The sequence below is a fragment of the Onthophagus taurus genome, chromosome 7, assembly GCF_036711975.1.
Source record: "Onthophagus taurus isolate NC chromosome 7, IU_Otau_3.0, whole genome shotgun sequence".
NCBI classification, from domain to species: domain Eukaryota; kingdom Metazoa; phylum Arthropoda; class Insecta; order Coleoptera; family Scarabaeidae; genus Onthophagus; species Onthophagus taurus.
In genome coordinates this window covers 1,669,869-1,693,781 of record NC_091972.1, presented here as the reverse complement: position 1 = coordinate 1,693,781, position 23,913 = coordinate 1,669,869, and the positions used below count along the sequence as shown (strand labels likewise).

At 31.9% G+C, this 23,913-nt stretch overlaps 3 protein-coding genes across 6 annotated transcripts in view; 2 read left to right on the top strand and 1 right to left on the bottom strand.

Moving 5' to 3' along the window:
* LOC111417432 (chromosome bows) overlaps window positions 1-23,913 on the bottom strand; it is a 142,738-nt gene that overhangs the window by 47,898 nt on the left and 70,927 nt on the right. The window lies entirely within an intron of this gene.
* LOC111417434 (mediator complex subunit 8) overlaps window positions 1-23,913 on the top strand; it is a 30,951-nt gene that overhangs the window by 6,558 nt on the left and 480 nt on the right. Inside the window, exons 2-3 of the mRNA XM_071197732.1 lie at window positions 23,340-23,574; window positions 23,633-23,878. Coding sequence (XP_071053833.1) covers window positions 23,407-23,574; window positions 23,633-23,878 — 414 coding nt within the window. The 5' untranslated portion in view covers window positions 23,340-23,406. The remainder of the gene's footprint in view (window positions 1-23,339; window positions 23,575-23,632; window positions 23,879-23,913) is intronic.
* Window positions 175-18,427, top strand: LOC111421779 (ATPase family AAA domain-containing protein 2-like). Of its 4 annotated transcripts, none has more exons than XM_023054966.2 (19): window positions 175-305; window positions 759-826; window positions 990-1,182; window positions 1,234-1,524; window positions 1,585-1,718; window positions 3,557-4,130; window positions 4,223-4,291; window positions 4,344-4,873; window positions 8,875-9,123; window positions 9,179-9,573; window positions 9,630-9,816; window positions 9,884-10,069; window positions 10,134-10,426; window positions 10,483-10,668; window positions 10,721-10,905; window positions 17,103-17,293; window positions 17,343-17,506; window positions 17,562-17,844; window positions 17,901-18,427. In XM_023054966.2, the coding sequence occupies exons 2-19, from the start codon at window positions 773-775 to the stop codon at window positions 17,991-17,993; spliced, it is 4,257 nt and encodes a 1,418-aa protein (XP_022910734.1). In that variant the 5' UTR covers window positions 175-305; window positions 759-772; the 3' UTR covers window positions 17,994-18,427. The 4 variants fall into 4 exon arrangements, with proteins under 4 accessions (XP_022910734.1, XP_022910732.1, XP_022910735.1 ...); XM_023054964.2 differs by having other exon boundaries at window positions 1,582-1,718; XM_023054965.2 differs by lacking the exon at window positions 175-305 and adding an exon at window positions 312-610 and having other exon boundaries at window positions 1,582-1,718.

Below are 23,913 nucleotides of genomic sequence, written 5' to 3'. Positions count from 1 at the left end.
TATAGAATTATTTTTTTGATGAATTTAGTTGAAACAATAACAATAAACATTAAATAAGAAATCGCGCTATATAAATAACTTTTAGGTTAATTAAAAAAGAAAAAAAATAATACAACAACAGTCGATCTAGGGAATTTCTTGTCTTATTAAATATCTTAACGGTTAGTAAATTGGTATCACTGCTTCCTTTATGTCAAGAATCGTTCTAACCAGTAATTTGTGTTCTAGTTTTATTTTAACTTGATTTATCGAATTAAAAAAACCAGTTTCGTTCTATTAGTTTCCGGAGAACGTTACAGAAAGACGTAAGTAAAGATTCCACTTCAAAATCTAATAAAATTCTTACGGCGTTCAGCGACATTCTTGCATGTCAAATACTGTACTTGAAGACTTTTACAAAGTGTTTGTTCGTTCACTAAAAGATCTTCCCGAAAAATGTCCTGAGATTGATACAGATGTACGCCATTCTATAACGATATCTGCACACCTAACATTATCTCAAAGCGGGCGAAAGTGGAGTGGACATGTTCTAAGAGATCTAAAAAAATGTCACTTCAAGATGGTGAGGTGTGTCTTATAGATAGGTGTGGAAATGTTATTAAAATATGAGGTAAAATTAAATGAAAGTGAGTCGTTTCTTGTTTTGTAAATCCAACTTGAAGGTCTTAGGTGTCAATTGTATTTGTGTTTTATATTGATCTTTACTAATTTGTTTTCTTACTGCTAAATATTTGTGTATAAATGTGTATGTACAATAGGTGGTAGCGGTGACATGGTGAATACTCGCCGTACAGAATCTGGTGGTAACCATCGCTATCACACAAGGGTATGTTCTTTCTTCTTTATTTTTGCCTTCAAACAATTCTTCATTTCACCCAAACTTAAGTTTGTTTATTTTGTTTGTTTAGGTTAGGATGGGTATTATAATTTAAAATTTATTGTTTTATTGAATTAATAAATTTAATAGTGCTTTTCAACATTACTTTTAGAGAACAAATGATGGTGTTCGACATATAGATACTTCAAGTGGTAGTGAATCAGAAGAATTACAAGGTGATGATGAATCATGGAGTCCACATAGTAAATCTGATATTTTACCATTAAATAAATCTGAATCAGCATTACCACCTCGTGTTCGAGAACTTCGAAGTAGATTTGTTTATGATAACAGGAAATTTAAATGTAAAATAATTCATTAACACTTTTTTATAGAACTAATTTGTTTTAATTTAGCTTATCATTTACGTAAAACTGATGTGGTGGATACAAGAAAACACCCAAAATTAAAAGGTCGTTTAGAAGTATATGTTGCACATAAACATCGAATGGACAACATGGACTCGTATAACCCCAATGATAGCGAAGAAGATTGTTATTCACCAAGGCACAGCTCTAGGAGGCGTCATCGTACCCTCATGGGACGAGTTGAACGAAGAACTGCTTTATCATTACGCCCTTTAACTGCGAAATCGTACGTTGATAGATCCCCAATGACTTGTCATTCTGATGATAGTGATGTTGTAGGTCAGTAAAAAATGTTATGATAATTATATGATGTATTTGAAGTTTAATTTTGTACAGTAGGAGTTCGCCGCAGTGCTCGACAAAGAAATCCTCAGTATAAAAGCTTGGGGTCATGGATTACAGACGATCAAATGCCTAAGAAAGGTTATCCCAATGCGGAAGAATATTCAGAAGAAGATAGTAGGGATGCTCAAGTAATTATCTAATTTAAAAACATATTCATAACCTTTTTAACTACAGTTAAACCTCAATATAATGGATTAAAAATATACAACAATCTAGCACTAAATAACTAAAACTATCGCCCTTCATTTATACATTATATAGACAACTCAGGGAATACCCAAAAACTCCATTATATCCAGGTTTAACTGATATATTGTAATAAAGCTCCTGAGAGAGAAACATAACCTCAATTCATTTGACAGTTCACTTTTAGTTGCTCATAATTTTCTTAAAACTATTAATATCCTTTCTAAACCACACAAAATGGGAAGATCAGCGTCAGCTACTTCTAATTTATTAGATTCCTTAAGATTTTTGAATGATCTTGAGTTTGATAATGGGATTTAAATTTGTAAAATTCAAACTTCATGTGTGGTTGGAGAATCTTGAAACCTCCAATGGACCAATGAAATAGAAAAATATATGCATCAAATACGAAGTTTCATCCGGATTGGTGAAGAATTAAACGAAAATATGAATAAAATAAGTTTTGGAATTTTGAGTAGTTCGAAAGAAATCCGCTAGATGGCGTTATCGGAATTTAGAAAGATTTGAAATTATTTTAAGGGAAGAAATGGCGCGAAACCAGTGACCTAATTAGAAGCGAGGGTTAAAAATAGAAGGAAGAAAATTTTTTGGAGAAGGGAAAAGGGTATATAAGAAAAGGGAAAGTTGAACTTTGATAAAAAAAAATCTAACCTATAAATGTCAAAAGTAGTTTCCTAACCTTAAATTGGTTCTCCAATTCATTTCTCTGATGATTCAATCCAAATTTAACACCGAATCAAGATATTATATAACTTAAAAAAGAAGTTCCCCATTCCTAAGAGGGAGCTTCGATCTTAGAAAATAGCTTCTTAGAAATGCAACTCTCTAAACAAAAACTTCGTACTAAAAATTGAACGCATGTGGCGCCATCTGTTGGGGATATTTTGGAATTATTCAGCTAAGAACCGAACCAGAATACAGGTTGGATTGGATTTATATATAAAAGCTCCAACCACAAAAAAACTGTTTGGAAGCTCCAATTAACGTTCCGACTGGTTGGAAATTCCTCAGATGCAATTACACCTGCCAAATAATGTCGCCACATTTGAATTTCACTGCATCATATGACACGTGAGATTGCATCTGAGGAGCTTTCAACCAGTTATAACTTTAGCTGAAACAAAGCTATAATGTCAATTATAATCTAATTAATTTAATCATACCATTATTACTTTATTATACTCTTATCGAAAAATCACTTTAAAATGACGTTTTCATCTGTCATTCTGAATAAACTTCAACTTTTAAAGTTTTAAACGAATTGGAATCTATACTTTCTAAATTAAAAGAATGATACTGGTAATAATTGTTATTGCTGTCTCCCATCATTCTCACTATTAATAATAAAATTGTTAGTTTAATTAAATTAATTCGGTATAGATGCTAATGCCATCTTACGGTCGGATCAGTCCCAAGTTTTCCTATAAAAGATAACAAAATAACCTAAACGTTATTTATCAAATAAGTGATAATTTTCATGTAAATAATTTAAGATAACGAAGAATCAAAATTACGTGATAACACTTATTTTCATTTTGATTGAGAATTTATAGTCAGTTTGACATCTGTCTTTATTGGCGTTACGCCCTCTCTCAGTTAACGAATTTAAAAATAGAAATCTGTAAAATAAACTTTCACTTTTGAGCCTGAACTCGTTAAATTATTATTTTGTGTAAAGAATCCTAAGATAACAAGATAACAGTTTTTCAATACAATAAGTATCTATTTTTTTGCTGTATTTATTTTTTTTAATTTATAGGTGAAAAGATTGCCAAGTCGGCGAGAAATAAAGAAAAACACACGTTATTTAAACGATTATCAAACAACAGACATTCCAACAAATAGAAGAAATAGAAGATTAAGAAACGAAGATGAATCTATAGGAAAATCTGTACATTCATTAAGGGGACATCGTAGTCATTATGATGGTCATGAGAATAAAGAAAGATCAGCGCGTAGTACACGACAAACAAGAAATAGCGGTGGAAAACCCGAAAATGGTGAAAATGAAACTGAACATGAAAAAGCAGAGGACGAAGATGAAAATGAAAATGAGGAAGATAAAGTGCACGTTGAAGATAATAACGGGATTGATGACGAATTAATTGTTGAAGAAGAAAAGAAACCTGAAAAGATTGTAAAAAAAGAAACACAAAAAAATAATGGTATTATGGATAAAAGCAGCAATGATGGCGATGAGAAAATTGATCAAATAAGCAAGGAGACATCCGAAAGTGATGTTGTTGCTCCTAGAGTTACTAGAAAAAGAAGTAATAGGATTATGGATGATAGTTATTGTTTAAGAAAAAATAGACAAATTCGCAAAGTTTCAGGTAAATAAAACAATGAGGAATATTTAACGTTTTAATTCAATAATAATTCATCCCTTCTTTTCTTTATATCAATAATAATTGTTTTTAAATAGAAAGTTCAACTTCATCAGAAGAAGGAAGAGTTTACGCCTTAAGAGAGCGCGTTCCAAAAACATCAAATCGTAAGTTCCAAAAATCACAAATATTCTAAAATTAAAAAATCTTTAAATTCAGCAATCATAATGCGAGAAATTTCATCGCAATCTCCACGATCAGACAACCGTCGAAGTCGTCGTCGTTTTCGTCGAAAAAGGTCCCCATCACCGTCCGATACATCAGACGAAGACGAACGCGTTCGTAACAAATATAGTAAAAATCCGAAATCGCCGCATTCGAAAAACGAGCCGCCGTTAAAATCAGGCGCGGGCGGCAGTAAAATAATTCCTATCGGACCTGAAAAGCTTGACTCGAACGTTCGGTTTAGTTCGGTGGGAGGTTTGGACTCGCACATTCAATGTTTGAAAGAGATGGTGCTGTTACCCATGATGTATCCAGAGGTGTTCGAGAAATTCCAGGTGCAACCGCCGCGTGGTGTTCTTTTTTATGGGCCGCCGGGAACGGGAAAAACTTTAATAGCACGCGCATTAGCCAATGAATGTTGTTTTGGGGCCCGAAAAGTTGCTTTCTTCATGCGAAAGGGCGCTGATCTTTTAAGCAAGTGGATAGGCGAGTCGGAAAAGCAGTTAAGATTACTTTTTGAACAGGTATGTTTATCGAGAGTATCGTTTATAGATACTGTTTTTGTTATAAATTATATGAATGATAATATAAGTAGGAAGACTTTTACCACTAAACCAGAATGTTTCTAGTTCTAGTTGAATGACAAATATACAAGAATTTAACGCTGAATAACAACTAATACGAGAACTAACACTAGACCTAGAACTAAAAACATTCGGGTTTAGACGCACGTCTCTCAAGACGGCTTAACCCGAATAATTCTAGATCTTGTGTTAGTTCCAGTGATAGTGCTAGTGGAAAACTAGAACTAACACTAGACCTAGAACTAGAAACATTTGGATTTAGCCGCACGTCTCTCAAGACGGCTAAACCCGAATGATTCTAGTTCTAGGTCTTGTGTTAGTTCTAGTGCAAAATTCGACCTAAAACTAGACTAAGAACTAGAAACATTCGGATTTAGCCGCACGTCTCTCAAGACGGCTAAACCCGAATAATTCTAGTTCTAGGTTTTGTGTTAATTCTAGTGATGGTGCTAGCGCAAAACTCGAACTAACACTAGACCGAGAACTAGAAACATTCGGTTTTAGCCGCACGTCTCTCAAGACGGCTAAACCCGAATGATTCTAGTTCTAAGTCTTAGGTGATAGTGCTAGTGCAAAATTTGAACTAACACTAGACCGAGAACTACACTCAGCGGCATAAAAAACGCATCACCTAAAATCATGACCGGTTTCAAACTGTAATAATTTTTGAACGTATTTCTCGATTTGAATAAGGGTTTTTTTATTTGGAAGGTCTACCCTTTGCCAGTATTTCTATAGGCGCCTTCCCCATTTTGGCGCTCATTAATTTCAACAATGGTGAATAACGCTAATGCGTGTTTTCTTCCTACACTTTGAAACTTGCGGTGGGGTGCCCCGACAAAAAATACTAATTTTACTCATAACGGGCTTGTAGTCTCGTCTGTTCTGATTACTTCAGTTTCTTGTTCAAGTTTCTATTGTTGTTAACACCAAAGTTACAAGCTGTAAAAGATAACGCAGCTTGTTCGGCAGCGCTTTCAGAAATTAAAGCAAGTCTTGGAAATTGACGAAAATATTTCAGTGACGTTTAGTGTCGTTAACGTCGTACACTCTTGCTAAACAAGAAAAATGCCTTTCACTCTTGCAGAAGTTGCTCAGGCAGTGGCTTTGGTGGAAGATGGACGCAGCACTCGTTATGTTGCTCGTGTTCTTGGCGTGATACAGAGCATGGATTCTCGCGCCATTCAAAGATTTCGGCAGACTGGCACCTTCATCAGACGACCTGGGTCAAGAAGAAGACGCACCACACAACCCCGTGATGATCGATATATTGTAACGAAATCGACATACCACAGCAGTTGAGATTAGAAATCGTTTGGAGCAAGTGCGTCGGGTGAACATAAGTGAACACATAGTAAGAAGGAGATTTGAAGATGTGGGGTTGAGATCACAGAGACCAGCAACTAGACCACAATTGCGTCGAACATCGTATTGCTGGATTACAATTTACACGAGATCATGTTTAGTGGATCATGTGCAGAGTGGCGAAATGTACTGTTCTCAGACGAGTCGAGGTGCGGCTTGTACTCTCCAGATGGTCGAGAGAGAGTTATACTCACTGTAACTTCTCTGAAAGAGTACAATACCAGGGAGGCTCTGTAATGGTTTGCTTGGTTGAGCATTGCTTTATCAACGGCAATCTAAACGCGGATCGGCGTATTGAAGCAATTTTGACTGAACACGTGGTTCTCTTCGACCCATTTATTGGTGACAACTTCTTGTTCATGCACGAGAATGCACGCTCCCATACAGCCTCATAGTGTTCCAATACCTGGATGATTTAGATATCAGCAGAATGGAATGGCCAGCACGTAGCCCTGATATAAATCAAACCCCATAGAACACATGTGGGATATGCTAGAGAAACGAGTTAGAGCCCGTGGTGCCATTATACAAACGCTAGATGATCTCTGAATAGCTCTCGAAGAAGAGTGGACCCAGATTCCCCAAAATGAAATTCAAAACCTGATTCGAAGTATGCCTCGAAGAATGATTTACTTGTCACAGTTTAATAAAATTAAAGTTCATCGACGTCCATGACTTGCTTTAATTTCTGATGGCACTGCTGAACAAGCTGCGTTATCTTTTAGAGCTTGTAACTTTGGTGTTAATAACAATAGAAACTTGAACAAAAAATAGAAGTGATCAGAACAGACGAGACTACAAGATCCTTATGATTAAAATTATTTTCTTTTGTCGGTGTACCCCACAGCAAGCTTCAAACCGTATGAAGAAAACACGCATTAACGTTATTCACCATTCCTGAAATTAAAGAGCGCCAAAATGGGAAAGGCACCTACAGAAATATTGGCAAGGGGGCCTTTCAAATAAAAAAAAACCTTATTCAAATCGAGCATTATGTTGAAAAGTTGTTGCAGTTTGAAACTGGTCATCATTTTAGGTGATGCGTTTTTTATGCCACTGAGTGTAAAAACCTTCGGATTTAGCCGCACGTCACCTGGTGTTGAATAGTGTTGGTTCTAATATTAACAATTACTCATAGTAGTTTTAGTTTTAATCGATCAAATATTACTTGTTATTATACAGGGTGTGTCAAATGTTTGGAATATAGCCAATAACATCGCGATTTGTGATTTTAAAGAAAAATGTTTCAAATAAAAAATTCTTTATTAATCGTGGCGCATTTTTTGGTGATATTTGTTTGTTTACATTGTTTTTTGTTTCGTTGCTATGGCAACCAACATTGTTATTTTAAATGGGATGCATATATTTCTTTGCATATTTTGATAGAGGATAAATCCCTCTACGCGATGAATATATCAAATCATATGGTTGTGTAAGGAAAAAATCAAAAAAAAATGCGTTCTCTGAAAATATTAAATCAGCTAATTACAATCAAAGTGGGCGCCAAAATAACGACGTTGGCAGCTTTAAATGTCAAAAAATTGACAGTTTAAACAAATATGGCGCAATTAAGCGAACGACAAAGAATTCAAATATTAATGATGTATTGGGTACGGTGATAGAAAACGCACTCAAAGTGAAGTTTACACACTGTTCAACAATATTTACCAGGATACACAAATTACACAATCCACAGTATCCAAAATATTAAAAAAATTCTTTAACACCACAAGTGTTAAAAACCTTTCAAAAAGGGGACGGCCAAAGACAGCTACCAATGGCGAATCTACATTAAATGTGTGTCATCATACCCATAAATCATTAATTTTTCATGATCGTTGAAACTGTTATTTTTTTGACATTGAAAGCTGTCAACGAAGTTATTTTGGCGCCTACTTAAATGGGCTATTCACCAATTATAATAATATAATCGTCGTCTGGCCAGAAAAAAAAATATTGAGTGGATATTACTCAATATTTTTTTGTAAAACCATAAAAATACGTTACTAGGAACTCACTTCTAAAAAATGGTTTTAATTGATTTACACGTTTTCGAGTTATCAAGAATAAAAGAAATTTTTTTACTAACTTTGAAGTCCTCTAGCGGCGAACGAAGCAACTTAAATTGACCTATTTTGAGCCAAGGAATCTGTGGTCTTCCGTTTTACACGCATTTCGGAGACGCCCTGTTTTTTTACAGAAATTATATTAAATATATTAAAAAAAAAAGGTACTCGAGTACATTTATCGAGAGCCACAAATAATCCTTCAAAGAGCCGCATGTGGCTCGCAAGCCGCAGTTTGGCCACCGTTGGCATAGACTATAGAGGGATTTATCCTCCATCAAAGTATGCAAGAAAAACATGCATCCCATTTAAAATAATGTTGGTTGCCATAGCAACGAAACAAAAACCAAATACAAACAAGCAAATGTCGCCAAAAAATGCGTCGCGATTAATAAAGAAACTTTTATTTGAAACATTTTTCTTCAAAACCACAAATGGCGAAGTTATTGGCTATATTTCAGACATTTGACACACCCCCCTGTATACTTAATTATTATTTTGTTTTAATAGGCTGCTGAAATGAAACCTTCAATAATATTTTTTGACGAAATCGATGGTTTAGCACCGATTCGTTCATCTAGACAAGATCAAGTTCACGCTAGTATTGTGTCAACGCTGTTAGCTTTGATGGATGGATTAGATAATAGAGGGGAAGTTATTGTTATTGGTGCAACAAATCGTATTGATGCCATCGATCCAGCTTTAAGAAGACCTGGACGATTTGATAGAGAGTTATTTTTTCCACTACCTGCTAAAACGGTAATTTAAAAATATTATTAACATAAATCAAGTTTTAATTTTTGTATTTTTTTAGGAAAGAGAGGAAATAATAAAAGTGCACATTTCAAAGTGGGCTTCAAAACCAAGCGAACAAATGATAAATTATTTGGCGGAGAACTCTGTGGGTTATTGTGGTTCTGATTTAAGAGCGTTGTGTTCGGAAGCGGTTATACAAAGCTTTAGAAGGACTTATCCTCAAGTGTATAATTCTGACCATAAGCTTCTTTTGGATCCGGAACAAGTTAAAATCGAGAAAGTGGATTTTCTCCGTGCAAAATCGTATTTGGTGCCGTCTTCTCATCGAAGTGGTCAAAGAACCGGACGAAAACTTCTTCCAAGTTTACAACCGCTGCTTGATGAAACTTTAAAAGAAGTTCATAGTTTATTAACGAAATTATTTCCGCATGGATCTAACCCAAGTTTAGCTAAGTAATGAAATGCTTAACAAAATTTTAATTGATACTAAATGTTTTTTTTTAATTAAGGGTAAAATTGGCAGCAGGATTTAGACCAGCTCAATTCATCATTGTTGGCGATTCAGCTGATCATGGACAAACAAATCATTTGGCCCCCGCAATTTTGCATAGTATGGAACATATAAATGTACATGTTTTGGATATAACGACACTTTATCAGGAAACTGGTCGAAGTGCTGAAGAAGCATGTATACAAGTTAGTTTATGTTTAACATAAATTTTCTCGTTTTAACTAAAACATAAAAAAAACAAATAATGTGTAGGTATTTCAAGAAGTTAAACGTAACGTACCAAGCGTTTTGTACATTCCGTGTGTTGATCAATGGTGGAACTTGGTTTCAGAGACGGTTAAAACTATTTTTAATAATCAATTAGAATGTTTGGAACCGAATAGTCCCATTTTAATATTCGCCACAGCTAATAGTATTTACAGTGAATTATCTGAAGAGGTAAAAATTGATTAAAATTAATCAAAAGAAATTATAGTCTGAGAATATTTTTTTTTTATTTTAGTTGCAGTTTATTTTTTCGCCGTATCGTAAAGAAGTTTACGAAATAAAATCTCCGTCTTCAGAGTCGCGTAAAAATTTCTTTAAACCTCTTATAATTGATACGAGTATTAAATGTCCGCGTTCGCCAAGAAAGCGACCAAAAACACCTTTTGAACTGCCTAAAGCGCCTACTCCACCTCCTGTTCCACTATCAAAAGAACAAGAACGAAAACTTTATGAGGTTGAAGAACACACATTGAGAGAATTGAGAATATTTTTAAGGGATATGTGTAAAAAATTAGCAAACAATAGATTGTGAGGCGATTCTTTTCGTTCTTTTTAGTTTGGTTAATCATCTTGGTTTGTTTTAGATTTTATATGTTTACCAAACCTGTCGATACTGAAGAAGTACCTGATTATCCAACCATTATCAAACAACCAATGGACTTGGAGACTATGATGATGAAAGTTGATTTTCATAGATATGAGTGTGCTAAAGATTTTTTAAATGATATTGAATTAATTGTTCAAAACGCTTTAGAATATAACCCAGCTAAGTAGGTCTTCATTAATCATTTTAGAGTTTATTTTATTCTTTGTTGTTTCTAGAACTAGCGCGGATAAGCAAATAAGACATAGAGCTTGTTCCTTGAGGGACTATGCTTACACATTAATAAAAAACGAAATGGATAGTGATTTTGAAGATAAATGTCAGGATATATCCAAGAAACGTGTTGAAAGAAAAGCAAGCACTACGCAATATTTACCACCATTTTTGCAAACACAACCGGAAGGTAATACTAACTATACTTTATTTTTTAATTCTGAGGAGTGTTTTTAAATTAAAGCGCCAAAAAGAGGGGTTGCTATTGGTTAGTTTTAAGCAAAAATTACACTAGGAAAATTCGAAATGGTGCTGGCACTACGAAAATTCGGGTTTATTCGCATATCTCTCAGTATGGCTAGATCTTATGTTAGTTCTAGTCAGAGCAAAGGAAAAGTACTCCCAGTAATCAGTACAAGTAGCGCTATAAATTATTTTTACGGAGTAATAAGTAATTTTACTTGAAACTAAAATTTCAAGTACCCAGTTCAAAGTAATTACAACCCTTGAATGTATACAGCGTGTCCCGTATCTTCCGCATCAGAGCATTATACGGTTGTAGAATACATTATTCTGAAGCGATCTTTCTAATAAAATTTTTTCGAAATGTTTATAATAACCGCACGGGAACTGTTTAACGACGACCAATAACGGACGACTTTGATTCATCGAAAAAGTTTATTTCTCTTTCCATGACGAATCTATTGGTGAGTACACGTGGGAAACGAGTTATCATCGGCGTAGCGAACCGGCCGAGGGTGGCACCGATTACCTGAGTCTGATTTGCGATCTGCTGATTGGACGAAAAACAGTTCCTTTAAACAGTTCCCGTGCGGTTATTATAAACATTTCGAAAAAATTTTATTAGAAAGATCGCTTCAGAATAATGTATCCTACAACCGTACAATGCTCTGATGCGGAAGATACGGGACACGCTGTATACAGGTGCCCATTATGTATGGAATATAATATATATCTTGGTAGATATCAACTTTATAAAAAAACATTTTATACAAAAGTTGTTTAATATTTTATTTGCCATAATAAGACAGTATTCAATTGTTTTTATTTCAGAAAACAAATGAGCAACGAATAACACTTGAAGTTTTTTAAATGGCAATGTACCCTTTCGTTAGGCTCATTTGATAGAGATTTTTTTTCTCGTTATGATTCTTATTGTTTTAGAATAAAGCTAAAAATAAACTTTTTTTATAAAATTTCCATCTAGTGTAGTCGAGGAAATTAAATTTACAGTTTCCTGTAAGTTACGGGGCGGTAGGTAAAATCTAAAAAGTTAACAATTAAATACGAAGATAATTTCTGGTATTTAAAAACAAATAATTTTTTAATATGTAACATTCTAACATGTCGTATTCAAATTTTTGAATACCAACAAATGTTGCTATGTTTATTTGAATTAAAAAAAAAAAACATGAGCGCCATCTATCGATGATTTATTAAGTCATTTAAAAATAACATTAAATCGTAATAAAAAATGTGAAATAATGCAATCTATTCCAACTTTTGTGTAAAACATATATAAATTGTTTAAAAAACAGTTCAACAAATATATTTGTTTCAAATATCAGAAATATATTTTTTTAATTTTTAGTTATAGAACCGTAATTTACAGGAAACTGTAAATTTAATTTCTTTGACGACACTAAAAAAAAAGTTTATTTTTAGTTTTATTCTAAAACAATAAGAAATAAACTTGTCAAACCGTATATTTTTGTAATCAGAAAAAAATAACGAATTTATTAAGCAAATAATCAGTGGTTGTATCCATTTAAAAAAAACGAGAATTGTGATAATATCTCAAAATCTAAAACCGACAAAATTTTTTTGACTACGTCATCAAATTCTCTATAAAAAAGTGTCCATATAATGTCTTAGTGATAATACTCCACCTATAATAATAACCAAGATAATTACATTTGCGGGTTTTACGATATTTTCAATTTTGGCCTCTAGCGGAAAAACAAAAGACGATAGCGCTATGAGGTTTTCGGCATTAGCAGTTTCTCGAAAAACGAGATCATGACATGTCAATTGCTTTTCTTCTAACTCTTATAGTTTTCGAGTTAGCCTATTGGGACATCGAATTTGAACCACCCTGTACACTAATTTTTCGTTTATTTGTTTTATTTTGTATGTAAATTTAATTTTTGGTAATAATTCGAGGGTACTTGACGATCTCGGATATATAGATTAATTTTTATAAATAAACAATTCTTAATTATTAAAAAAATTCAAGTATTATTCGTTACTCATTTGTTTTTTGAATTAAAAACAATTGAATGCAGTCTTATTATGGCAAATAAAATATTAAACAAGTTTTGTATAAAATATTTTTTTATAAAGCCAACATTTACCGAGATATATGCTATATTCTATATATAATGGGCACCCTGTATATCTTGTATTTTAAATCTTAAATAATCTTAAAATCTTTAAATAATTCTCCTATACTGAGTAGTCACACGCGGTAGAACAGCGTTATTCATCTGCAATCAGCACTATGAGCTGCAAAAATAGAAACTGCGAATTATTTTGCATAATTTAAATTTTGAAATAGTAAAGAGATGGGGTGAGAATTAGGAATGAATCGAACAGTAAGTAGTGAATGATTAATAATAAAGTATAAACTATCACTGTTAAGTATATAACTAATATATGTATGATGATAAATGTTAGGTATAAGAAAACTTTAAAAAATTGTTATTTTACTTACTATTAAAAGTACTGGAAGTAGATAAACTACTTAGAGTAAACAAATAGTTCTTCAAGTACAAGTAAAACAAGTAACCAGTGTCTAGAACATTTTAAGGACTTTTCTAGGTACTAGTATATTTGTGTTGGTATTAGGGCTTTTTCTTCTATGACAGGTTTTAGTCTTTTTAATAGTAATTTTTCAAGTAGTTTTAATAATAAGGGTAATAATGAGGTTGGCCTATATGATGTAACATCTGTGGGGGTTTACCAGATTTTGGTATCATTATTATTTCAGCAACTTTCTACACTCAGATGCAAAAAAAAAACGCAACAAGCTAATATTTGGTAAAGTTTGAAATGTGATAACTTTTTTATTTTTCGTTCAATTTTCATGATTTTTTCAGCAAACTATATATAAAAATATAAATAAAATTCGTTTTCGCACTTTAAATGGATTTTATTTTTATTATTTCTCTACCGGTTTCGCTATTTGTTATAGCATCATCAGGAGAGTACGTCAAAGGTTACAAAAGCATTTTACTAAAGAAGTTACTGGGCATTTCTTTTTGTGTTTACACTTTTAAATTACACTGAGAGTTTTGTAAAGTTATCCTTTGAGAGGATTAAATTTTGTGAAGCGTTGTGGCGTCATGTACCTCGCCGCCAAAGTTGATTTGAGGTTCAACCTCAAATGAAATGCCCAGTAACTTCTTTAGTAAAATGCTTTTGTAACCTTTGACGTATTCTCCTGATGATGCTATAACAAATAGCGAAACCGGTAGAGAAATAATAAAAATAAAATCATTAAATAGTATATAAAAATGTCTAATTTCATGTTCAATATCCAGCTGGTCATTTAGTAGGTATACAGGGTTAATTGAAACGTCGTTCTAGGATCCTAATTTTAAAACACCCTGTGGAATAATTTGTGTATCAATTATTTCAAAATTATAATTTTTGTTAAGAACCAATCGTTCCGTACATTTTGCTTTTTTGGTTCATGTCTCTAAGTGCATTCGTTCATTTTTAAGAGCGAAATGAATTTGTCACTAACAATTTACTTAAGAAACGTTACTTTTTAATAAGGTGGCTTTGCTCATTGTTTTTCTAATGACAGTTAGATAGTGATTTTTTGTACAGAAGATTAGTACCATGGTTTTAAGTGCTGAAAATTGCGCTAAAGCTGTTGCTTTTGTTGAAGATGGGAGGAAATTATGAATATGTTGCAAGAATCCTTCATGTTCATTGCTTCACTATTAAAAGAGTGGTAGATTTACACAAACTCGAAGAAATAAGAGAAGGGCAGGAAGCGGTAGAAAACGAAAAACCACTGCTGTTGATCCTAGAACGACGTTTCAATTAACCCTCTAATATAAACCCTGAATTAGACATTTTTATCAACAGTTTGCTGAAAAAATCATGAAAATTGAACGAAAAATTAAAAAGTTATCACATTTCAAACTTTATTAAAGCTAATAGCTTGCTGCGTTTTTTTTGCACCTAAGTATATACAGGGTGTATCTGAATGACATGCCCAAACTTCAGGGGGTGATTCTTTAGGCAATTTTAAGGGTACTTTGATATATAAACCATGGGCGACTTGGGCCCCCCCAAGGAGCTACACCCCTCCAAAAATGGCGGAAAATTTTGGTTTAATTTTTTTTTCTCAAAAACCATAAACGCTAGGACAACGAAATTTGGGGAATATGTTTAACTGGTAGTAGGGCACGTTTTCACCCTATTTGTACTTTCAACCTATCCTTCTAAACTACTAAACGTAACCACCCCCTTTACATTTTTGCTAAAATTTTTTTATGCAGAGGGTAAATACATTAAAAAAAAAATTACATAGGTAGATGAAAGTATACTAAAACTTTTTTGTCTCTCTAAAATGTTTCCAAAAACGACTAATTTTTGAGAAAAAAAATAATAAAGCAAACACTGCCCGTTCAACAACGGGGTTGTCGATCAAAAGTTGGAATGAATTTTTAATAAAAAAATCTTAGTAGGCTTTGCAATCTTTATCAGAAATATTTTTGACGTTTAAATGTCAGTGGTTTTCTTACTATTATTATTGTTTTTCAAATTAATTTATGAATAAAGTTCTACCGCATTTACGCTCATTCACTCGACGTTTCAAAATTTTAAATACAACAATAATAATAGTAAGAAAACCACTGACATTTAAACGTCAAAAATATTTCTGACAAAGATTGCTAAGCCTGCTAAGATTTTTTCTTTAAAAATTCATTCCAACTTTCGATTAACAACGCTACAGCTTAACAGTTAGTGTTTTCTTAATTAATTTTTTTCTCAGAAACTATTAACTTTTCGAAGAACATCGGAGAGGCAAAAAAGTTTTAGAATATTTTCGTCTATCTAAATAAAATATTTCCAATGTATTTATCATCGTCATAAAAAAGATCTAGACAAAAATTGAACAGGGGTGGTTATGTTTAGTAACTTAGAAGGGAAGATTGAAAGTACAAATAGGCTCGGAACATGCCCTATTATAAGCTAAACATATTTCCCAAATTTCATTTTCTTGGTGTTAATGGTTTTCGGGAAAAATAAAATAAACCCAAATTTTTCGCCATTTTTGAAGGGGCGTAGCTCCGCAGGGGAGTCGAAATCGCTGATAGTTTATATGAGAAAGTACCCTTAAAATTGCTTGAAGAATCGCCCCCTGAAGTTTGGGCACGTCATTCAGATACACCCTGTATACTTGGAAAGTATTTCTGTTTAAAAGCTGCATTAATTATGTGTAATAGTTTTGTAATCGCCCGTTTTGGTAGATGTTTCAATGTTTTTCCATTAATTAGGTCATATTCTACTGATTTCTTTATATTTAGTTTTTGTATTTCATAATACAGTTCTTTCCTTCTTACACATGGTATATTACTCTTCTGATCACTTTGAATTATGCTAGGAACACTATTTAGCATAGTTGTTGGACCGTCTGATGTAAAAGTTTCTTTCAGATATTTAGCAAACAAATTAACTTTTTCTTGATTGCACTTAGCTCAATTTCATTACTATTTCGAATTGCAGGTGAATGTGTTTTTGGAACTTTAAGCTTTCTTATTGGCTTACACAGAGAATAATCAGTACTGACATCGTCAGTAAGGCCTTTTAAGTAATTTTGAATATTATTTTGTCTGTGGCTATCTGTTAGTGCTCTTAATTCGGCTGTTATTTTATTAAATTTAGTTTTATCACTAGGAATTCTATTGATTTGCCATTTCTTTCTTACTTTCCGTTTTTCTGCAATTTTGTCTCTAATGAATTTAGGATAAATATTAGATTTTAGTGTTAAAATAGGTGTTGAGACTTAGGCTGCGTTTTGTATGTCGTTTAAGAACTTTTCTGCTTCCTTGTCAATGTCCGTTTGTTTTCATAAGAGCATTAAGATGAGTTTTATTATCTAATGTTTGTTGAAATAGATTCCAATTAGTGAATTTATTAGTTAGTGATAAAAATGGTTCTTTGTTACATACTTTGCTACATATTTACAGTAATAATTACTGTTCAGCCCTACTCCTCTTCTATCTTTACGAAGTTAAGCCATATATTTTTCGTAATAAAAAAATCAGCAGGTCCTGAATTTTACTTCTACCATTAGCAATATAATAATTGATGTCACCACAATCTCAATCGTCTTTATTTTTGTAGAAATTATTTTAATAAATGGAAAACCACCAAATGACCAAATTCAAAAACCAACGTTATCAAACGGTACAAGTACAACAAGAACAAGTCCAAATAGAAAAAGAAAGTTACCTAGTTGGCAAAGAGGTTTGCTTACTTCTAGAAAGAAAAAACGACGTGAAAAAAATCCCGAAAACGAAGGAGCGGAGGAAAATGTATAAATCAACTTTTTTTTATAACTATTTTTTAATAAATTTATTTTAGATTGATGATAAATCTTCTGATGAATCAAAAGATAATAACATGGATTCAGAAAACACAAACGGAGCGAGAATTTCTTACTCTGAAGATAGTCATGATATGACCAATTCTTTAACCCCATTAACAGTTGATTGTACCTCGAATATTAAAACTAATAATCCATTACAGTAACAAAACCTAAATCTAACTAAATCTTAAAATATTAATTTAAAACATTTTTAGATCACCAAATGCAAAACGAAGGTTAAGCGATCTTATGAGCCCCTCTGAATTACTACAAGATACTTTAGATTTTGACGATGTTGATCAGGCGTTAAACGAAACTAGCGATGTTCATTCGAAAGAAATTGTTGAAATTTCAGAAAATGAATTAAACAAAATTTTAAATTTTGCTGTTGAAGTTACAACCAACCAATCTCTGCAATCATTATTAGATCTTCATTATCAGTTAAGCCGAATTATTAAGCAATACTCAAAAAATTATAATAGAACGAAATTACCAGACGTAAGCTTTTTAAATTTAATAAACGCATTAAAAGTAATATAAAATTATTATTTTAGGAATTAATGAGTGAATTAAAACGATATCAAGAAGAGACGGAAATCAATACTGCAGATTTAAGTGAAGACCTAAATAATTTAAGAAATATTTGATTCCATAGTACTTTATTAACAAAAATAAAACTTTTTTTCTTAAAGATGAAAGATATGTTCAAAATTGCCGTTCAAGCTGTTAATTTATTATTAATTATTTAAAGTGTTTATTTACGTTTAAAGCTGCAGTGTATATTATGTACTTATTATTTTTAATTCATAGTTTTTAATACAATAGTGAAATAGCCAAAGAAAAAGCGAAAAATGAATCAAACACTGCCAATATATGGAAGGCTGATTTCTTTTTAGATGTATTTTTTTAAAATGCACTTTTTTTATTAGTTTAAGTAGTATTAATGTTTCTTTCCCTGTTTGTGTTCCGTTTTTCTTTACTAGCAACAACTTTTTGGTTTGTTATTTAAAAAAAAAATTGTTTATATTATTATTTTTGTTCATCAAAATACCACAGTAAGAATAAAATGTGTTAATTTTTATACTTTATGTATTATTTATTATTACTTACATCACGTTTACATCCAATTTATAATTTTAACCAAGGTAATATATTCATGATGTGACCTAAGCTAATAGATCATAACCAAAAGCTTAATTGTACCTTTACAGTAATCACGTTTATAATCACACCAGTTTTAGTACTGTTTGGTAATAAGTGCAAAGCAATTTCGAAAAGGCGACATCGCATCTAGAAGTAGCAGAAAGATCAGCAATTAGAATAATATCCAAACTTCGAAACCCCAGAAATCCCCTATTCAACCCCTCTAACAAACACCTTTATGAAAAATTCCAAATTATTCCCGTTACTCAACGAATATCTCTCCTCGCACAAAAAGCTTACAAAAATATGTCCTCAAACTCTTCTCCTCTTTTTCAATGCTCCAATTTTGACATTATTTACAAGAAAATCATGGATTCCTTAAAGATGACTAATCAATGTAACATGGGCAGAAGGACCACAGTCGGTAGCCTGTTCCAGCTTCAAAGTTTAACTTTAAGTTTACATTGCATATTATTTAATTTTTAATTGTATTGTGATAAGCTGGAATAAATATCTTTCTCTCTCTCACTATCTAAAGATCTTTTGGAATGCAACACTATACTAAATAAAATGGGCTTGTTTTCATTTCAAGAACAAATAATGTAAATCTGTAGTAGTAGTAGTAGTAGTGTAGAATAACATGATGATTCAAATAATAAGGAACACTCAACAAAATACAAGAAGAGATTTAGTTAGAAGTATAAGAAGTATAACAAGAATATTGGGAATGTTACAAATAAATATTTGATGAAAAGAGGAGAAAGGACGTTTTGTAAAGACTCTGATAAACAACCAACATAGTACATTCCTTGTTTTAAGAAGATTTACAAGAAATTTGTGCCCAATTTTATAAAGTTGTTATAAATGATCCAATTCAAAAATCATCTTGGGCAGACTAAAATGATAATGATGATGAAGTACTTTTGCTCTTAGATGCGCCAATATTGAGATAGATACGAAAATATGAAAATTTGATGAATTTATTGCTTTCTCAAGTTATTAAAGGTAACGCTTAGGAATCGGAGCTTGCTATAAGAAAACTTTTAGAACAAAAGTTGTAGCAAATTTTATTCTTAACAATATTGCTCTGTTGCACTTTTGCTATTGGATGCGTCAATATTGAGATAGATACGAAAATATGACAGTTTAATGAATTTGTTGCTCTTTCAAGTTATTAAAGGTAACACTTGAGAATCGGAGCTTGCTATAAGAAAACTTTTAGAACAAAAGTTGTAGCAAATTTTATTGTTAACAATATTGCTCTCTTGCACTTTTGCTATTAGATGCGTCAATATTGAGATAGATACGAAAATATGACAGTTTGATGAATTTGTTGCTCTTTCAAGTTATTAAAGGTAACACTTGAGAATCGGAGCTTGCTATAAGAAAACTTTTAGAACAAAAGTTGTAGCAAATTTTATTCTTAACAATATTGCTCTCTTGCACTTTTGCTATTAGATGCGTCAATATTGAGATAGATACGAAAATATGACAGTTTGATGAATTTGTTGCTCTTTCAAGTTATTAAAGGTAACACTTGAGAATCGGAGCTTGCTATAAGAAAACTTTTAGAATAAAAATTGTTGCAAATATTATTGTTAACAATATTGCTCTCTTGCACTTTTGCTATTAGATGCGTCAATATTGAGATAGATATGAAAATATGAAAATTGTATGAATTTGTCGCTCTTTCAAGTTATTAAAGGTAACACTTGAGAATCGGAGCTTGCTATAAGAAAACTTTTAGAACAAAAGTTGTAGCAAATTTTATTCTTAACAATATTGCTCTGTTGCACTTTTGCTATTAGATGCGTCAATATTGAGATAGATACGAAAATATGACAGTTTGATGAATTTGTTGCTCTTTCAAGTTATTAAAGGTAACACTTGAGAATCGGAGCTTGCTATAAGAAAACTTTTAGAACAAAAGTTGTAGCAAATTTTATTCTTAACAATATTGCTCTCTTGCACTTTTGCTATTAGATGCGTCAATATTGAGATAGATACGAAAATATGACAGTTTGATGAATTTGTTGCTCTTTCAAGTTATTAAAGGTAACACTTGAGAATCGGAGCTTGCTATAAGAAAACTTTTAGAACAAAAGTTGTAGCAAATTTTATTCTTAACAATATTGCTCTCTTGCACTTTTGCTATTAGATGCGTCAATATTGAGATAGATACGAAAATATGACAGTTTGATGAATTTGTTGCTCTTTCAAGTTATTAAAGGTAACACTTGAGAATCGGAGCTTGCTATAAGAAAACTTTTAGAATAAAAATTGTTGCAAATATTATTGTTAACAATATTGCTCTCTTGCACTTTTGCTATTAGATGCGTCAATATTGAGATAGATATGAAAATATGAAAATTGTATGAATTTGTCGCTCTTTCAAGTTATTAAAGGTAACACTTGAGAATCGGAGCTTGCTATAAGAAAACTTTTAGAACAAAAGTTGTAGCAAATTTTATTCTTAACAATATTGTTCTCTTGCACTTTTGCTATTAGATGCGTCAATATTGAGATAGATACGAAAATATGACAGTTTGATGAATTTGTTGCTCTTTCAAGTTATTAAAGGTAACACTTGAGAATCGGAGCTTGCTATAAGAAAACTTTTAGAACAAAAGTTGTAGCAAATTTTATTGTTAACAATATTGCTCTCTTGCACTTTTGCTATTAGATGCGTCAATATTGAGATAGATACGAAAATATGACAGTTTGATGAATTTGTTGCTCTTTCAAGTTATTAAAGGTAACACTTGAGAATCGGAGCTTGCTATAAGAAAACTTTTAGAACAAAAGTTGTAGCAAATTTTATTCTTAACAATATTGCTCTCTTGCACTTTTGCTATTAGATGCGTCAATATTGAGATAGATACGAAAATATGACAGTTTGATGAATTTGTTGCTCTTTCAAGTTATTAAAGGTAACACTTGAGAATCGGAGCTTGCTATAAGAAAACTTTTAGAATAAAAATTGTTGCAAATATTATTGTTAACAATATTGCTCTCTTGCACTTTTGCTATTAGATGCGTCAATATTGAGATAGATATGAAAATTGTATGAATTTGTCGCTCTTTCAAGTTATTAAAGGTAACACTTGAGAATCGGAGCTTGCTATAAGAAAACTTTTAGAACAAAAGTTGTAGCAAATTTTATTCTTAACAATATTGCTCTGTTGCACTTTTGCTATTAGATGCGTCAATATTGAGATAGATACGAAAATATGAAAATTGTATGAATTTGTCGCTCTTTCAAGTTATTAAAGGTAACACTTGAGAATCGGAGCTTGCTATAAGAAAACTTTTAGAACAAAAGTTGTAGCAAATTTTATTCTTAACAATATTGCTCTCTTGCACTTTTGCTATTAGATGCGTCAATATTGAGATAGATACGAAAATATGACAGTTTGATGAATTTGTTGCTCTTTCAAGTTATTAAAGGTAACACTTGAGAATCGGAGCTTGCTATAAAAAAACTTTTAGAACAAAAGTTGTAGCAAATTTTATTGTTAACAATATTGCTCTCTTGCACTTTTGCTATTAGATGCGTCAATATTGAGATAGATACGAAAATATGACAGTTTGATGAATTTGTTGCTCTTTCAAGTTATTAAAGGTAACACTTGAGAATCGGAGCTTGCTATAAGAAAACTTTTAGAACAAAAGTTGTAGCAAATTTTATTCTTAACAATATTGCTCTCTTGCACTTTTGCTATTAGATGCGTCAATATTGAGATAGATACGAAAATATGACAGTTTGATGAATTTGTTGCTCTTTCAAGTTATTAAAGGTAACACTTGAGAATCGGAGCTTGCTATAAGAAAACTTTTAGAACAAAAGTTGTAGCAAATTTTATTCTTAACAATATTGCTCACTTGCACTTTTGCTCTTAGATACGTCAATATCGAGATAGGTACGAAAATATGAAAATTTTATGAATTTGTTGCTCTTTCAAGATATTAAAGGTAACACTTGGGAATCGGAGCATGCTATAAGAAAACTTTTAGAACAAAAGTTGTAGCAAATTTTATTCTTAACAATATTGCTCTCTTGCACTTTTGCTATTAGATGCGTCAATATTGAGATAGATACGAAAATATGAAAATTGTATGAAGTTGTTGCGCTTTCACGTTATTAGAGGTAACACTTGGGAATCGGAGCATGCTATAAGAAAAATTTTATAACAAAAATTGTTGCAAATTTTATTGTTAATAATATTGTTCTCTCGCACTTTTGCTCTTAGATACGTCAATATCGAGATAGGTACGAAAATATGAAAATGTTGCTCTTTCAAGTTATTAAAGGTAACACTTGAGAATCGGAGCATGCTATAAGAAAACTTTTATAACAAAAATTGTTGCAATTTTTATTGTTAACAATATTGCTCTCTTGCACTTTTGCTCTTAGATACGTCAATATCGAGATAGATACGAAAATATGAAAATTGTATGACTTTGTTGCTCTTTCAAGTTATTAAATGTAACACTTGAGAATCGGAGCATGTTATAGGAAAACTTTTTATAACAAAAATTGTTGCAAATTTTATTGTTAACAATATTGCTCTCTTGCACTTAGATGCGTCAATATCTATTTTGATATTATATTTTGAACCGTTGTCAAATTAGGCAGGAGGTTTACTTATGACGACATATAACGACATTGCCATATCGTTGGTATATACTTTTATGCAATATAAGTAGGGTATTCCCATAAGGTACAATTTGTGATGTGTTTCATAATACTTTGTTAAAATTTTGAAAATCGGTAGATTTAGTAGTATATCGGTAGGGTTGGCAACGCTGGTTAGAGATAAGACAACATAACCTTAAAAAGTACAAATAACGTCAAATCAATCTGTCAAAAAATTATAACCTAACATTTTTATTAAATAACTTTTTAAAAGTGATAAAATGCAACAAAGAGAAGAAAAACAATTAGAATCAGCGTTAGACTCATTAATTCAACGAGTAAACGATTTAAAATCATCGATAGCAGCGATGATATTCAAAGTTGAAAACGAATATGAAACATTAAATTGGCCCCAATTTCTTGATAATTTTGCATTACTTTCAGGACACGTAAGTATTTCATGCAATATTAACTTTATTAAGCGGTATATACATGTTTTGTTTTTAGTTAACTTCACTTTCTAAATTACTTAATCACGATAAGTGTCCGCCCTTAAGAAATCTCACGGTGTTACCTCTAAATTTATCGCCAGAACGTGATGAACAATTGGCTCAATTAACTGAGGGACGCGTAACCACATTTGCGCATGATTTAGTTCCTGATTATTTAAGAACAAAACTTGAACCAATGGCTGAAAGTAAAATGTTACATTTTGAGCAAAAAGCTGCAACTGTGACTTATGAAAATGCTCAAGTAAAATAATCTCAAAGTAATGTTTAACTTAATTA

Bases quoted from the DNA above. Each gene is read 5' to 3' on its own strand.
- LOC111421779 (XM_023054964.2), top strand. From the start codon at position 773: ATGGTGAATACTCGCCGTACAGAATCTGGTGGTAACCATCGCTATCAC. The intron at 9,124-9,178 runs GTAATTTAAAAA...GTATTTTTTTAG, and splicing joins TTCCACTACCTGCTAAAACG to GAAAGAGAGGAAATAATAAA. The intron at 10,906-17,102 runs GTAATACTAACT...TTATTTTTGTAG, and splicing joins TTTGCAAACACAACCGGAAG to AAATTATTTTAATAAATGGA.